This window comes from Xiphias gladius, chromosome 16 (genome assembly GCF_016859285.1).
Source record: "Xiphias gladius isolate SHS-SW01 ecotype Sanya breed wild chromosome 16, ASM1685928v1, whole genome shotgun sequence".
NCBI lineage: Eukaryota > Metazoa > Chordata > Actinopteri > Istiophoriformes > Xiphiidae > Xiphias > Xiphias gladius.
The window spans coordinates 21095737-21113258 of record NC_053415.1 but is presented as its reverse complement, the minus strand read 5'-3'; the positions used below and the strand labels follow the sequence as shown (position 1 = coordinate 21113258).

The following is a 17522-nucleotide window of genomic DNA, read 5'->3' as shown; positions in this document are numbered from 1 at the left end:
CTTTATTTTGACACAGGTTCCTTCTACAAGACCAGAACCACCCGATGGAGGATGAAGGACCTGTCATAGTTAATATTGTACTTCAGTGGTGCAAATTTCTAATAAATTTGCGATCAATTAGAATCAATTGATATGGAGCACGCCTGGGGGATTTGGAGACCCTTAGGGGTCTGGGGACCTTCGGGAGATGCCCAATTTTGCCAGGTTGGTGATCCAGCTTTGGGCCCCCGTTTTGTTTGTCTCACGCACACACATTCCTGCCAGTGGTTTCACACAATTCCACTGATCTACAGGTGGCAGTAATGCGTCAAGATCTGCAGCAATGCACCATCAAAGGCAGAGAAGAAGAAGACTACTAGCAAGTAAACTTAGGTGTAAAAAATGCTGGATTCGATGAGTAAAAGTGAATGTTAAACAAAAAAATTTTTTTGTACATGACAACTCCACATTGCTTCTTTAAATTGAGTCAGACATTAAAGTCGTAAGTTGAAATCAGACGTTAAGGTAAACTCACCGGTGGCTCTGGAGGTGCTGGACGGCAGACCCTCATCATCGTTACTCTGGATCTGAACAACAAACAGACTGAATTTTAATGGAAAGAGAGTCAGCACCTTCACTCAAAGAAAAAACCTGAAACTTTCATTACACTTGTTCCCCTACAGCAGCAGACCTTCAACAGGCTCCTCGGCAGGTTAAAATTGCCCTGAAGGTACATTCAGATATGTCGAGAGGAGGATCTTAATCTCGCTTTATTTGCTGGAGTATGTTCGTAGTCCATGTTTACTGGCAACAAGGGAGCATTCATTAACTATGAAGAGCGTTCAAGTTCAACATGAAACAGTCCCCTTTTTTTTGGTACTGATCAATCTTATAACGCCAGTATCGATAGTCAGAACAAAAGTTAAGGTATTGATCGAGGCAGAAAAAAGCAGACTGGTTCCAGTTCAGCTCAGACCAGTGTCTTCTATTGATTTAATTGCTTTATCTGCTATAATGAAGTGTGTCCTATAACTCTAACTGTTTTAGAGATTTGTGATGAAAGGACTGAGTGACTGACAACTGACGTTCTTGTGTTTCAGGTTATTTCCACTACCTGGTGTGTCCACTGACAGTTTAAAGTTTTCCAACCTTTGATTTCCCTTTAAATCACACCTGAATGCATTTAGAATAAGCCCACAACTCCATTGTAGGATTGTGAGATGGTTTCGTGAACAGCGGAGAACATCACAAGTCCTCTGCATGGAAAGTGATTTACACGAGAGGACAAAGATAAAACATCAGAGCCCTGGAGAACACTACATCTCTGTGTGGGAGGAGGTTGGAGAACCCTGACATCACCAAATGCAAGTATAAAGAACCCAACAGAGTCGCCGGGGAACATCATACCTCCTCCATGTCGAAAGAGTCTGCGTTTTCACTGCGAAGCTGGGCCAGCTGAGGTGGGGCCAGGGTGGGAGGAGCTTTCTCTGGGGTTGAGGTCAGGTTCTTCTCCTCTCTGACCACCTGAGCTCCCTCCTCTGTTCTCTGATTGGTTGACTGGTGGTCAGCTGACTCTGGTTGATGCTCTCCATTGCCTGCCATGCCAGTGCTGTTTTGTTCGTAACTGATGAAGGGTCAGATGTTAGTCAACAGCAACGATACAGACTGGCAGTGGTGAAAAGTACAGTAAAACTCAAGTGCCATAATTAAGTACATATTTGAGGGGCTTGTACTTTGAGTATTTTCATTGTATGGTACTTTATACTTCTAATCAACTACATTTCAGAGGTAACTATTTAGCTTATTACTTTTACATTACATTCATCTGACAGCTAGTTGCTTTACAAATTAAGATCTTACATAAAAAGATAGAGGATACAGGCAAAATACAATGTATAGTTAAAGATTAAACCAGTGGTTTTCCAACTTTTTTGCCTTGTGACTCCTTATTATTAAAAAAAAAAAAAAAAAAAAAAGAGTTTCTTGTTTGGCCCCTTGTCAGTTTCAGATGTTCCAGCAGAAACTTCTCACATGGTTTAATTTAAATAAGTCAAATAATTCTGCATTTCACAAAAAAAACAAGGTTAATACAAAAGTTAAAAAAAAAAAAATAAAAAAAAATTTTCAACTGTTCTTCCGTCCTCTCCCATTAATCATCACACTAGCCCTCAGATTTCTCCTGTGACCCTTTGGGGGGGCCTGACACCTAGGTTGGGAACCACCCAACTGAATTACCCAACCATATGAAATGGTTAAAACTAGCTCCACCCTGACTTGCTGCAACAGTAAAATGAAGCTTACACATTGATGATTCCGTATTTACAATTTAAAGAAGAATCAGAGAAGGCTCTGTCATTCAATATGGGAATATCGCATATTGCAGCTTTAAGTAGAGGATATGTGTGCTTCTTCCGCCAATGCAAACTGCCTAAAATGTAAGCTACCTAACATTAACAGTGCCAGCAGTACCTGTTGTCTGTCAGCCGATCTGTCTCTCCTTCCCCATTGGTTTCCTCGGTCACCGTCGCCAGCGAACAGCTGTCTTTCTTGCGGACGTGTTTCAGGGTTACTGTCTCCACTTGGTGGTCGGTGTCAGTACTGCAGCCGTCCTGCTCTGAACTGGCGTGTACGTGACCGTTGGTCTTTGTGTGATCAGAGGGGGTGTGTCCGTTCAGCTGCGTGTGCTGGTTAGGTGTGTGTGCTTCAGGCGACTCGGGGGCGGCCGCGAGCAGGTTGTGTTTGCTGATGGTTTTCTTGAGGAGTTTGGCGACATTCAGAGCCGAGCTACTCCTCTTCAGAGCAGGTGTCGGCTCATTGCCTCCTCCTTCTCCTCCTTCACCTCCTTCTCCTCCTGAGGGAGATGCAAGATGAACAGATCAGAATAAAAAATACTGTTATTCAAGTGTAGTGCTTATTTTGTTAACATAAAATATATTTGTCAATTGAGTTTTTGTCCATGGTCAAGACAAGATATTATTGAGATGAAAAAGATTTTATGAAACCAAAACTGTCACTAAATGTCTTCATAATATCACTGGAGGAGAAAGAGTTGTCTAAAATAGAATTTGAAAATTAAAAAAATAAAAATCACTATGTGTTTTTGTTGACGCAAAAGGAAGAGATTAAATTACTTTTATTTTTTAATCAGTCATATAAAATCAGTCTGGTGGACTCTAACGTGGAATCAGTTTAAGTTCGACTAAAATGTTCATACATGGTTTTGATAAAACTAAACTAAAAAAAAGGGGGTTTTTATCTAAGGAGGCAAAAATGCTCCTGACTTTCTTTGACTAAGAGTTTTCATTAATTTAAAACTGACTACAATAAGAAAGATGAAAATGATTAAATATGCATAAAATTCACATTGACCTTTGATCCGAGGACCAAGGTGTTAACGGCTTATTCATGATCACTAAAATACATTTCTCAGTTACATTGCAGCTCAAGACTTGACTATCTTGTAAGAGAATTGACCCGTTATCACTAGGAAACAACTTTGTGAGCCCAAGACAGCGAGATGAAGAACCCCTGATTTTTCTAGAGTGGGATAAAATAAAATTGTTGCAAGCACAGCATCTTTGGTAAACATGTTAAATATCCTCCAGTGTCAGGCTCCACCCGTTGTCCCGCCCCTCGTGAAAATTAGAAACTTTAATTTGTGATGGACATATTGGTACAGAAAAATTGTTCCCAAACAAACCCCCAGCTGTTTGTGGCCACAACCTTTCCACAATGCTAATTCCATCAGTATATGTCATCCTCAACACTTGGCTTCTCCGAGTTTCTATGTGCTGCCTCTTAATTCCAGTTTTTCCACATTTCTTTTTCCCCCAACAAATGTAAAACATGCCTTCAATGAAACTCAACACTTTCTGTAGATTTTTCAAATTAAAAGCCCACCAATAGCTGGGTGGAATGGAATTTAATAAATAAATCTGCTCAAAGTTGCATTCACTGTTGCTTAACATCATTTAGGGAAACCGGAAAAGGGAAAGAGCTGGAATTAATCGGTAATTGAAAATGGTATTTCTGTTAAAAAAAAATAGAAAGTGACTAATGGAATTAGTGCTGCGGAAATTGACATTATACTGAATTTATCAACACAAAAGGGGAACACAGAGGATGCTTTGAGTTTCCATTAACTGGGAAGCCGCAGAAATTTGGAATAAAAGCCTGTCTCTAACATAAACCTCTTCCAAATAAAGTCCTCTCTGCCACTGAGGTAAATAAATAATGAATTCACAATTTGAGAATTTACAGCAGCTGCCATGTTTACCTTGGTCCCTGGAGCTGATGCGTTGGACAGGTTGACCAGAGACCTGACTGTAGAGCTGGAAGAACTCGTTAGCTACTGATGTCAAGACCTCGATCTGACGGAAACGACCTGAGAGAGACGGAAAACAAAACGACAGTCACAAAGTGCTTCACTGAGACAAAACAGATGAACAGCAAAGACAGAAAAGACCATATGCAAAACACAAAAAATATGAACTTGTTAATTCAGGAAAACTTTAATGAAAACCAAACATTTTAGCCAATTTCTTTTTGGGAGCGGGGTTGTATTTTGTTTTGATTTGCTCTCTGGTTGGTACGGGCTGTTAACGCTTTTCAAAAAGATCAAAGACGTATGTCAGTGTAAGATTTGTTACTCTGTAAATCAGCTAACAGCATGTGTTGTGAAAGAATCCAGTTTCAAATCTAGTTTGAAGAGGTCTGTTATTCTAGGTTAAACTGTGCTCACATGATGCTTATCCTTAATAAAGTTGTGTTTGATCAAATTGCTACAAACTTACACAAACTATGTATTATTCCAGCACGGGAGTACTGGTTGCACTAGACCCAATGGGAATATGGAGGTGAAGGGGTAAATTCACAGACATCACTAGTGGCTCAACAGCAAATTCTTGCCCAGGGGACCTCCAACAGGTTGTGAACGTAGCTAGGTAGCTAGGTAGCTTTGTAAAAGAGTGAAGTCCACATCCTAAAACCCGCCTACAAAGCTCTGATTAGTTTATTGTTTTTGCAGCCAGTGGAAACTGCTTACAACGAGCAAAAAAAATAAAATTAAATAAAATTAAAAAAAAAAGATTTAACAAATCTGACATGGTTCAGAAAGTTCGGAAACGGGCAAGTATTACATACTGGATGACACAACATTACGAGCACCATTTGCAATAAAGTTAAATAAACAGTGTCAGCTCTATGATGGATACTTTTTTGTTTTGCACCATTTTCAGGCATTGATGATGGATAATACTGTATGTCTCTGCTTGTATGTATGTATGTATGTATTTTTCTATTTACATTTTACCACATCAATTCAACATATATACGTCAAATTGACAGAAAAAAAAAATACATCTTAAAACTGATTTTATTGAATCCATCTTATACAGTTTGATATGACAGGGACCCGCAAGATCATTGTTATCGCACAGTGTGTAAAGGGGCCCAAATCGGCTTACAGGCAGCAGTACTTAACAGAAAAATACACAGTTTAAAGATAGCGTCACTGTTGTCATTGTAATTTATCACCAAAAACGATTAGCGAATGCAGCGAGAAGAAGCCAGAAACCAAGAGACACTCTATCATATCCACAGCTGTAATAGGTCACATTTTGTTTACAAAGCCAACAGCTGACGGAATAAAAAACCTCATGTATCTGTTTGTGCCACCTCTAGTGAGGCAAAACCCCCCTCCTGATGGAAGCATATGAAACTCCTTTTTTAAACGCTACTTATAGTAGGGGCCTTAAGATTGAGAACAAAGGATTTCCCAAAATGTTAAGACTGTTCCCTTAAGTGTAATAACTGCCAGCGAATAGATCAGGGGATTAGTTAAAAGTCTGAACATGTCAACATCCAGCTGCCAGGCAGCACTCTCCCCTCCCTGAGCCAGGTCACATAACTCTGCTGGTTGGATGTTTCCTGGTCTGAGCCTGTTTTTAAAGCACTCCCTGAACAACACCCATCTTTCAAGGCCATTCATGTCTCATCTTCAGGATGAAAAAGGTCTTATTTGATCTCAAACCAGAAGGATACTCCAGCTCCAGTGCCGTTTTCCAAGTTTCAGAAAGCTTCTAGAAAAAGTGTCTCTCTCCACAAACAAGTCAGAACTCAGATTTCCATTCAAATGAAGTGAAAATTTTAACCTAATTTCCCAAAAAATCGGCAAAAGAAAATGATAATTAATGTGCGTTTCTATCCACTACTATTTTGTAAATATAAAGAGTTAATTTGCAATACTTCAACCTCTTTTGACATGTCCAGCATTTCTGCTCAGTTTTTTTTTATTCACAAATTGAAAATGTGCATAAAAACTAGTGGATGGAAATGTTTGAGACTGTCTCTAAAATCATTCCTTATTCACTATGTGGTGCACTATATTTACTGTCCATTTTATGTGTGAAATTTACAATTTTAGATACAAAAATTGTATACCCCTACACCAAGTCAGTAACTTTTGAGTTTTTATTATGAAGGGAGTAATGAACAAGGGAGTGATTTCAGATACAGCCAGAAGAAGTTAGATCATTGGATCATACTGAAGAAAGTGAAACTTGATTCTTGAAAGAAATACTATTATTGGAAACAGATGAATTATCTGCCATCCCGCTGACTGATTCTTACACTTATTTCAAAAAAAGGAGTTTGGGATTGGCAGTAAAAGACTGAAAAAACAAAAAGCTTCATGTTAGGACTGAATGCAGACATCGGAGCCACTCCTCCCTCCTTCCTCCTTTTTCTATGGTTGTGTAAGTCGAGCTGTCAGCATCGTCTTTAAAAGGATGATGACTTACGTACTTTCCTTCCTTCCTCTACTCCTTCTCTCCATCGTTCGCTGTCTAAATACTTGTCAGTCTGTTATGAAACACAGACTTCTGTCTTCTTTCTGTCGCCCTATAAATGCCTCATAACTCGCTTGGATGTTAATGCCTGAAATACAGCACAGGCCTGCTCTCTCTTACTGTCTCACCTCTGACCCCATCCTGACTTCTAGCTCCTAATAAACTTCATTGGTGGCATTCAGTTACATCAGTGTTGTCATGTGAAAATATAGATAAAGGACTGAAACAGAAGAAATGGACTGGGTGGAAGAAAAATGCTATTAAAAACTGTTAAAGTGAGTTTATACTTACAGTAGTATTGCAAAATTCCAATGTAAACTAAAATTGGCACATTTCAATTTATTTTATTCGGTATTTTAGACAGATGGAAAACATGGGGAGACAGGGGGATTCACACACAACAAAGATCCCCAGCCGGAAGTGAATTACTGATAATGCAATTACATACTATGCATTTTAACCACTAGGCTAGGACAGGCAAAAATCAGCACATCTTCACAGTAAAGCACAGATGTACTGAAAATCTGATATGAGCTGACTTTAGAAATTTATTCTAAAAGTTTTTGGGTTTTTTTTGCCCGAAACACCAACACCACATACAACAAAGCTACAAACTACAGACAAACTAGCAAAAAGAAAAAAAAATATATAGACCAATTCACTTTAAAATATTTAGCACCAGACTGTCAGAATTTGCACCGCTAAATCACATTCCTTCTCAGAGTTGTAACTCAGTCAAATCTGACCACACAGATATTATACACAAATTTTTGGACTCTGTGCGACTTAAACTTTGACACACATTACACATACCATTATCTCTGATGTCCATCACAAATAAACGTCCATAAATCCACTTGGAAATCATAGAAAGAAGTTTGCTCCTTATAACTCCCAAACTTGATAATCATCACGTGTTTAAGCTTTTTTCAGTAACAAAGTAATCCAGTTAAAGTCATGTGTAATTCCATTGGTAGATTGCAAACAGGAGCTGCGAATAGCTAATTCGGCAAGCTTTTGTTGCCAATTTGTAAATTTGTAAAAAAAAAATACAGGATGAAACGTCTCAAAAAAAAAAAAAAAAAAAAAAGCTCACACTGTAGCCCACAGGGTAACTCACTGAATCAATGGCAACTCGTAGCTTTACACAGCTATTGAGCCTTTTTAAGCTCCTTGTTTTGGTTTTATTGCACATTCACTGTAGGTTCAGTCTCAGCGCTGTCATTAAGCTCATTTCCAACAGCAGCAGACAGCTGTTTTCAGTGAAAAAGCTCTTGATAAACCCACAAACAGCAGACAGACGAGGGTGGCAACTAGCTGGTGAGGACAGTGGAGCTGTCAGAGAGCAAACCAGAGCCAGAGCGAGAAGGAATTTTGGACTTTGATTCATTAGGTGGACACAAACACGAATCCAATGTGATGATAATGTTGCTCTGTGTCCACTGGATGCATAAAGAGGCAACTCTTTGCTAAAATGTTAGCTATAACAACTTTGTAACGTTACAATACATAAATGTTACGCTTCCAGCATATTCTGCTGCCACCAAATGTACAGAAAAAAATGTATTATTCTACCTTTAAAAGAACCTAAAAGATGCTGAAAGAAGATACAAAAACAACACCAAAAATCGAAAACCTTAAAGTTAAAACACCTATTAAACAAATGATTGCATCAAAACTACAAACCAATCAGTCAAACGGTTGTACAGTTATTTCAGTCACATCTGCATTGAACTACAGAACCTGAACCTCTTATTACAGCAGCCATGTGTGACGATAGTAATACTGCGTGAGTGTGTTTCCTGCTGACTGCTGACTCTGCACTACTGCTCATTCTTAGGATCCGAAAACGGGAAGTGAGGAATAAGAGAAAACGACACGTACTCCGTCTTTTTTCTACTCTTCATCCCAAGAGATTCTTTCTAATGGTGAGAACAGGACTTACATAACAAACAACAACACACACACACACACACACACACACACACACACACACACACACACACACACACACACACACACACACAAACACAAACACAAACACAAACACACACACACACACACACACACACACACACACACACACACACGTGTCTGGGATCCAGGGAAACGTAGGGACAGTATGAGAATGTTCTGGAAAAGAAGAAAGCTTCCAGGAACCACAGACAGACCAGAGACTGTTAAAGGAGCAGTTCGCTTAAAAAAAACAGATCCAGTTCTGATCTGAGTCGATGCAGATTTTCATTATTTTCGTTTTGAATCAGACATTTACAACATCGCATTCCACTGCTCAAGTCTTGAGGTATCAGGATTATTCAAAGTAAGTGCTTTTCAAGTCATCGGACAGCGGTGCGCAGGGGTGAGAAAATAACCTGGGGTTGAACTTTCTCCACACAGTTTCATCACTTCTCATGTAAACAAACAAGTGCAACATTGTGAACACCATTGCACCATTAGTCTCACTTAAGTGATTATCACATCTCACCCCTCTCTTTGAAAGGCGGTTTTTCGTCCTGCCATTCAGAAGAGCTATAAACACTTTTGGCTTCAGGTGTGGTTAGATGGCACACTGTGCAAACTGATTTGATTTTGAGCACACTGGCACCTTTAGCGATATATACAGTATGATGCAAAAGTTTCAGGCACTTTAGACGTTTAGATTCTCATCCTTCGTGCAGTACCATCAGAGAGGCGTCTGATTGGTCCCAAATTCATTCTGCAATGACCCCAAATACACAGCCAGTCATAAAGGTCTTCAGAGACAAGAAGATCAAGGAGTTCTACAGGAGATGGTCTGACCCCCACAGAGCCCTGATCTCGACATCATGGAGTCAGTCTGGGATTACATGAGGAGACAAAAGACACTGAGACAGATTAAATAAACAGAAGAACTGGTGCAAGTTCTCCAAGATGCTTGGAACAACCTACTGTACCTACCAACTACCTTGAAAAACTGTGCACGTGTGTGACTCGGAGAACCAGTGCTTTAAAGTCAAAGGGTGGTCAAACCAGGTATTGATTTGTATGAAATCCACTGAAAAACAAACAAATATTCATGGCATTATTTTTGAAAGCATCCTCATTTTACTTTTAGTGCCCAAAACGTTTGCACAGTACTGTCCATCAGATGCAAAGTAACATCTAATCAGAAAGCAATCTGCGATGTCTTAAGCTGACCTGACAGTCCACTGTTAAAGATCTTTCAAATAATTCTTTAGGCAGAGGATTTAACTGGTTGAAAATGAGATGATCCTGATGAAAACTGACTCAGTCTAAGGGTGCTTTTACACATAACCTTCTTGGTTTCTTTCAGACAAACTCTGGTGCATTTTTGTGTTTACTACTGTTCATTTTGGCTCGTGTGAAGGCTGCCAGTGGAACTCTGGTGTGGACTAAACAACCAGACCGAGACCACTTGGAAAAGATGAGACCCTTAGCATGATTTCAAAAACTAAACTACTATTAAATTCATCTGCTGACGACAGTTTAGGAAGTGCGCTCAGCTGCCTGCAAAAGCGATCTATATGTTTATGCAAAACATTCGGTAACCACGGTAGCACGAATGCACGTCAGCACATGAGGGCAGGGATTTTCTCTGATCAATCCAACATCAATCAGTCAAAAGCAGCAAAAATCCTCAGTAATTGTCCCTGTAGAATTGCTTTACAAGATTCTTTTTTTTTTTGGACCTGTTGTACCTGTCCTTATTCATAACGCACAGTTGATTTGCAGTATAATAATACTAATAAGGGTCATAATCAAATATATCTGTGAGCTCTTTCAGACACCACAGCACATAAATATATACATAAGAGGCATTAAGGTGCAGACTGACCTGCTGTCACTCCAAACTGATTTCCCCATGTGAGTCCAGATGAAGCAGGATGACATTACCAAAACTGTCCAATCAATGAGTTACCTGTCAGTCTGAATGTTTACTCCTCTTGGCTCATCTGCATCATCAGTGCTACATGAACACACAACTGACAGAAAGTTTAATACTTCTCATGTGTGTATTAATGTTCTCTGGTGAGAGAAAGAGCTCATGAATTATTAACATTATTAGTCAAGACCAGTGTTCTCAAGACCAGTGTAATCATATATAGTACTCATCATCATCCCCATCAAAGGTGCCTTTAAACAAAACAAATCCTCCACACCCACGTTTTATCTTTTGTATTAAACACATGTAGAAATAAAATATGAGACATTTTGGTTTAACAAGCAGGCAGTCCTATAATTTGGAGGGATTTACTGACCATCCGGCGTCTAGCTAAGCCTCAGTGACTGCACACAACTCTGTAGAAGTCCTGACTTCAGATGCAACGTTACACTCCTTCCAACTCTAAAAAGGTGGTAACGCCTGAATGTACATATGGTTAACATTTTCCCCATTAGTCAACCACAAACTCACAAAATGTATATCTGACAACTTTGGAGTTACCTGGATTGGATTTCTCCTCTTTTGGTAAATTCCACCACATACCCCACACCTCAACCATTTCCTGGACTGGTCTGTCCACTGAGCAGAGACTAAACTGCTAACAACCCTCCATCAAACTCCTGGTAAGACAGCAAACAAGCCGACCCACAAAAGTCAAAGTAACAGATCATTACTGAGATCAGTAACTGTAATGTAATTGATGAATTTCATCTCGTAATCTTTACACTACTCGGTATTGAAAAAAGTAATCACATTACTGTGACACGTTACTAAGTAATCCATTATTGCCCAACTCTGGTCAAGACCTCAAGACATAGAAACACTACAAAAAGCATCTTACCTAGCAAGTTACAGTGTGGTCACTATGCTTCAATTAGTTTTTAATGAGGAACTGGGTAGAACAGAACACATGCACAAGACACCTCCATTCTTAACTCGTCTTCACTTTTTGTGATTGATAAGAGAAAATCACTCAACTGCACTCACATACGGACTCGCATTAAGAATGTGTTACCATGGTTACCAACAAATCTAAAGCATAAATATAGGCTATACCTCACATAAACAGATCAGGAGATCACAGTTCTCAGAATCAGCATATGGTTTTAATAGTAGTTTAGCTTTTGAGTGACATACTGTATCTGTTCTAGCACAGACCTGTGGTTGATCTGTTTTACTTTCACACCACAAACCAACCACACTAAAGTTCACTTGGAAGCAGGCCAAGACCCTCATTTTCCAAGCAGTCTTGGCTCGGCTGCTTAGTTTTCACCAGAGTTCCACTGACAGCTTTCAGAGCAGCCCAAACGAACTGAACCAAATGGGCAAACACACCAGAGTTTGTTACAACTGACCCAGCTGTATGTACTGCTTTTGGGCCATTCGTCCTGACTGGGTGGGATCCTACACTGCTGCCTGCCAGTGTCTTTTTTGATACTACCATGGAGGGGCTTTCACGTAGTATGTTTATGTGATGGCTGTTAGTGAGTATGTTATGACAGACAAGCACTGTTTAAATGGGATGGAGTTCACCAAAATACAAATGGGTCCAAGTTATTCTCAGCGAACATACGCAAACGTTAAAATCTTTCATGTGGGAGCCACCCACCCCAATGCACTCATCTAAACCCAAGCCTTTTAGGTGATCAGATTTTGGTATCTGCTCAGACCCTCACTCTTGACTGAGTTACAACTCTGAGAAGGAATGTGATTTTGTGGCGCAGGGACATAAACTGACCCCTTTAATCAGTCACAAGGTTGAACAATATACTACTCCTCTGTGCGTTCCCACTTGAGTTACTGTTAGAGACCTTATTCATGTTTCAAATCATACTGTTACTCCCTCTAATTTAATTACTATTCCCCTACAGCCTTCTATCATTACTTCTGATCCTGCTCCAAACACTCCATTTGACCCACATAGCTTTAAGATCAGAAATGGACAAGGGATAATTCATTTAAATATGAGGAGCCTACTTCAGAAATTAGATCATGTAAAGGCATTAGTTTTAAAGACTGATCCGGATATCTTGGATCGCGGAATTTAAATGACTCAGATGCAGCCCTAAAAGACTACAACTTATATAGAGTGGACAGAAATGGGAAGGGGGAGGTGGAGGGGTGGTTATCTATGTTAAATCTTGTTTCCCTGTAAAAATTCTAAATGCTGTCACCATACCAATTTGTTTTGAACTACTAGCACCAAAGACTCTTGTGCGGCATAACTCTGTAATCGTGGTAGGGATTTATAGACCCCCATCTGCTGATTTGGGTTCTATTGGCGCTATAGTTGATAGCTTTGGTGCTCACCATTGTACTCGCCATTGTACTCTCTATGATAAAGTTGGTTGGTCTTCTCTGGCTGAGAGGAGAAACAAATATTGGTTTCAGGTTTTTTTTAATAAGGCCATTGTCAGAAAGCTAAGACCTTGTATTGCAAGGTTGCTTGACTGGAGCTTTGGAACTTATCCAACACACTCAAATGACTGCCTTATGCTCAAGGTCTCCCGAGTACAGTCCGAATTAGGAAAGGCAGCCTTTTCTTTTAATGCCCAAACCTCCTCGAACAACCTTCAACACACTAAAAATCAGTTCCCTAATACCTTATGGGCAATTTAAAACCACAATCACAAACCTCCCCACCTAAACTTGTAACCATCTTAACTAATTTTATTACTTCTAGTATGTACCTTTTATTATGCTTACTTTTAACTGTTTTAAAAGTGATTTTTTTTTGAGTCTTGTATGTATTTTATTGTGTTTTTATTATACCTACTTATTTTAATGTTTGATTATATTTATTATGTATTTAATTGTTTTATTCTGTTTTGTTTGCTGCCTAATATAATCTCGGCATCACTGAAAATGAGGGCTACGCTCAATGTATCCCCTAGAATTAAATTAAGGTGGAATGAATGAATGAATGAATGAATGATCCGGTGATACAGTGAAGAGCATTCTGACAGTGAACAAACTCCTATTTAGCTCCTTCACTTTCTCTCAGTGGTCCTTTTGATGTGTACTCATTCACTAGTTTTTTCTGTCATGAGTTGTTTTTCTGCCCATAAGACTCCACTAAACACTGGCCCTCTTCTCTTGACTAAGTTCATTGAGCCTCAACGTGCATGCCACCAAACAGCTCGTGACTCATTTAGTTGTTATCTGCATATAACCAGAAAATTAGGTTGTGATCCTGAGATAAGCAGTTGGAAACAATCTGTATTTATGACCAGTCACGCCCGCTCTGTGTGTCCATAATGGACTGCGTCGGGTTGTTTGCTTAAAAATCTATCATGCAGGTTTAGTACCTCTAGTGGCCTTTGACCAGCAGACTGAAAGAAACCTGAATCCTGAACAAATGGCAAGACTGTTCAGAAATCAGTTTGTTTACCAGTGACATTCACTCACATTGAAACCATCTGATCAATTAATTGGATTTTTATGTGGCTTTTCAAGTATTTGGACAAAGTAATCAAAGAATGAATCTGCACCATCTGTTGTCTCAATCTGTTGCTTTGTTTAGCTTAACATTTGCTGCTTGTGACAATGCTGCAGTGGCATCTTAGCAAATATATGAGCAGTTTCACAATAAAACATACAGCGTAAAGGGCAGCCACAGCTGTAAGAGAATGGGAGACGTTCATTTCCAACAGCCTGACAAACACTGACAGCACACTTGTAAAACTCAGCTCTAGTTCTTAAAGGTGTCTTTTCCGAGTGTAAATAAAGTTTATATAAAAAGGTCATACATTTACATAGTGGATTCAAGTCACTGCTATATCATAACTGAAGTTGTTTGATTATGGGCATACAAAAGGTACGATAGTACATTATTCCTTCACCCGAAACTCAGAGTCACAGTTGAGATTCATTTGGTTAGGTACACTGTTACACTATACCATGACATGGGCTTATTACTGTGTAACAGTTATTGTACTGATGAGTGTACCATCAAGGCGCTTGGAATTTTTCACCACAGAAACATCAAGCTACTGCTGCAACACAACATAAGTTAGTTGAGCTAGTTGTAAGCTGGTAAGATTGTCTTTTTAAATCTATTTGTGGTGGATGTGGTGTTGTCTGGCCTTATGACCTCCTCAGAAATGCGGACGTGTCAGAAATTAGTAGGCTGTGATAACCGATCAGAGCCAAGACTTTTCACATGTAGTGAGTGCAGCAATAGCAATAGGAAGTTAAAAGACAAAAACAGAAATGGAGCAAAGAACAAAATGGACAGGCCGCATAAGGTCAAAAAGCCTTGTAAATGTGGCGCATAGTAGCAAAATATAAATCTGCTGCACTGAAGAAAAAAAAATTACCAACCAAGCAAGCAGAGATAAAATTCTATTCAAAACCAATTAATTCAATGTTGAAGTAAAAATGTTAAGACTGCTTGGCTGAACAAAAGTCATTAACTATCATTAACTTTTATCTAGAAATAACTAGGACCAATGATGACTTTCAAACTGGCTAAACAGCCACTAAGGTGTAAAATCAAACTTTTGCAGACCTGATGTACTTTCTGCTATGGAGTGATTCATCTTCTCACACAGAAAGGATCTTTGGTTAAGCCTTTTTTTTTTTTTCAAAGCACCAAGGCAGTTAAACTGTCAAGAAGAAGAGATTCAGGCTGTGTGTGTGTGTGTGTGTGTGTGTGTGTGTGTGTGTGTGTGTGTGTGTGTGTGTGTGTGTGTGTGTGTGTGTGTTTCTCTGTGTGTGCGTTTGTTCAATTAGCGAACCAATACCTTCATGCAAACACAAGTCTGAAAACAAAAAGAGGCCAGGATGTTAGCAGAGCAGGTCTGTCTGTCTGTCTGTGTGTGTGTCTGTGTGTGTGTGTGTGTGTGTGTGTGTGTGTGTGTGTTTGTGTCCAGGACAAACAGATCTTTGTCCCTGCTGGCGGTGTTGTCCAGGCAATTGGCAGAATAGCTAAAAGGGCTGAAGGACCCCACAAAACACCACAATAATACTGGGAACAGGACGGACACACACACACACACACACACACACACACACACACACACACACACACACACACACACACACACACACACACACACACACACACACACACACAGTCTTTAAACTTCACTTCCTCTGTCTACAGTTTGAGGACATAAACCTCTGAGCTTCTCGTCACTGACATGGTTAACCCTCCACCTGCAGTACAGAGGTTTTTGGTTTTTGGTGCCCTTCTAAAACTGACAACAGTGTTTCACAGTGTTGAGAATGTAGACAGTAGAGTGCAATCAGAAACACTAGAACAGATGCAGGAGCATTGTAGACAGGGAGGTACATACTAGTCAGAGCGTAGTTGGGATTCTCCAGTTCCATGCGCTGCAGTTGGGCACCCAGGTAGACCTGCAGGTGAGCCACAGGAAGTGATGTCATTGTAAAACACTATGAGTGATTAATGGTATTGACAAGACAGGTAGCAGACTCCAAAAAAAGTTAATCTGGTGTGTTTTCACAGGTAAAATTACACATTTCTGACCAAAAATAAGGTGGGTTTCCCCACAGCAAGGCAAAACTAATTGGACAGATTTTTAGATTTTTTGGTTTCTAGCCACAATAGAGAGGGTCCACCACTTTGGTCCACACTTTAATATCTAAACAACTAGGGAATGTATTTTCATGAAATTTTGTAGAAATTTCTGGTCCCGGGTCAATGAATCTTAATTCATCGACAAAAGAGAAATGGAGCAAACAATTTCTGTTTTCATAAAAATTGTTTGCTCCAATTCAAAATCCCTTGACTTATCCTGTAGCGCCACTAGCGCCACTTGCAGGTCAAAGTTATGACTCATCCATTGAAATATCTAAATATCCACTAGATGGACTGGCACATAATTTTGTACAGACACTCATGGGTCCCAAAGGACGAATCCTAATGAGTTTGGTTATCCCCTGAACTATCCTCTACCGCCACCAAGAGGTACACATTTGTGGTTTTGCGTGAAATGTGGACAACTATTGGATAAATTGTAATGAAATTTTGCTACGCACTGTGGTGATACTCTGACTTTTCATCTAATGAAGGTCAAAAATCTGATGTGTCCAGTACTGTACTTTGTTTTAAGACAAAATACCTGCAAAAGTAATGATTTTCCCCATCAGCCTCAGTTGTATTTTGTGTTTAGTGCTAATTAGAATATGTTAGCATGTTAGCATGCTAAACTAAAACAGTGAATCAAGTAAACATTACACCTGCTAAAATTCGCATGTCAGCATTGCCATTGGGAGCGTGCTGCACTCTCCCTAAGTACAGCCTCATTGATTAAATTTTGTTTAGATAGTGAAATTGGACAGGAGTGTGCGGTTGTGTGGGAGTGTGTTAGTGTGTACGACTCCTGTGTTCTGGGTGATAAGGGTTAGGAACTTTTAAATGAACGTACATGGAGTCACTGGGAGTATACTGATATTTGTGCCGCAGCCACCAGCAGTTCAAAAGGCTTTAAAAACACGCCGCATTTGTTTTCATTTAAAGTTTATTTCCAGTGTTTTCACAGTGCTGTCGTCAGTACCTTGATGTCGATGCCTCGCGCTGAGGAGGAGTTGTTGAAGAACCTGGAAGGAACCTTCGAGGCTAGGTCGGGTTCTTCTCGACCAAAACCAAGATTTAAGAGGATTTCCTCAGGGTCCTCCTCATACAGGTCCAGAAGCTCTGACACACTGTGGACACACATACGGTCAATCAGTCACTGAGTCAGTAAATAAGTTAGCTGTTCAGTCAGTTAGCTGGTGAGTTAGTC

General features: G+C 39.7%; 1 protein-coding gene across 1 annotated transcript in view; it reads right to left on the bottom strand.

Moving 5' to 3' along the window:
• Positions 1 to 17522, bottom strand: part of LOC120801180 (protein ITPRID2-like) — a 34894-nt gene that overhangs the window by 14104 nt on the left and 3268 nt on the right. The window contains 6 exon segments of the mRNA XM_040147796.1: positions 515 to 566; positions 1387 to 1603; positions 2449 to 2830; positions 4256 to 4363; positions 16071 to 16131; positions 17295 to 17442. Coding sequence (XP_040003730.1) covers positions 515 to 566; positions 1387 to 1603; positions 2449 to 2830; positions 4256 to 4363; positions 16071 to 16131; positions 17295 to 17442 — 968 coding nt within the window.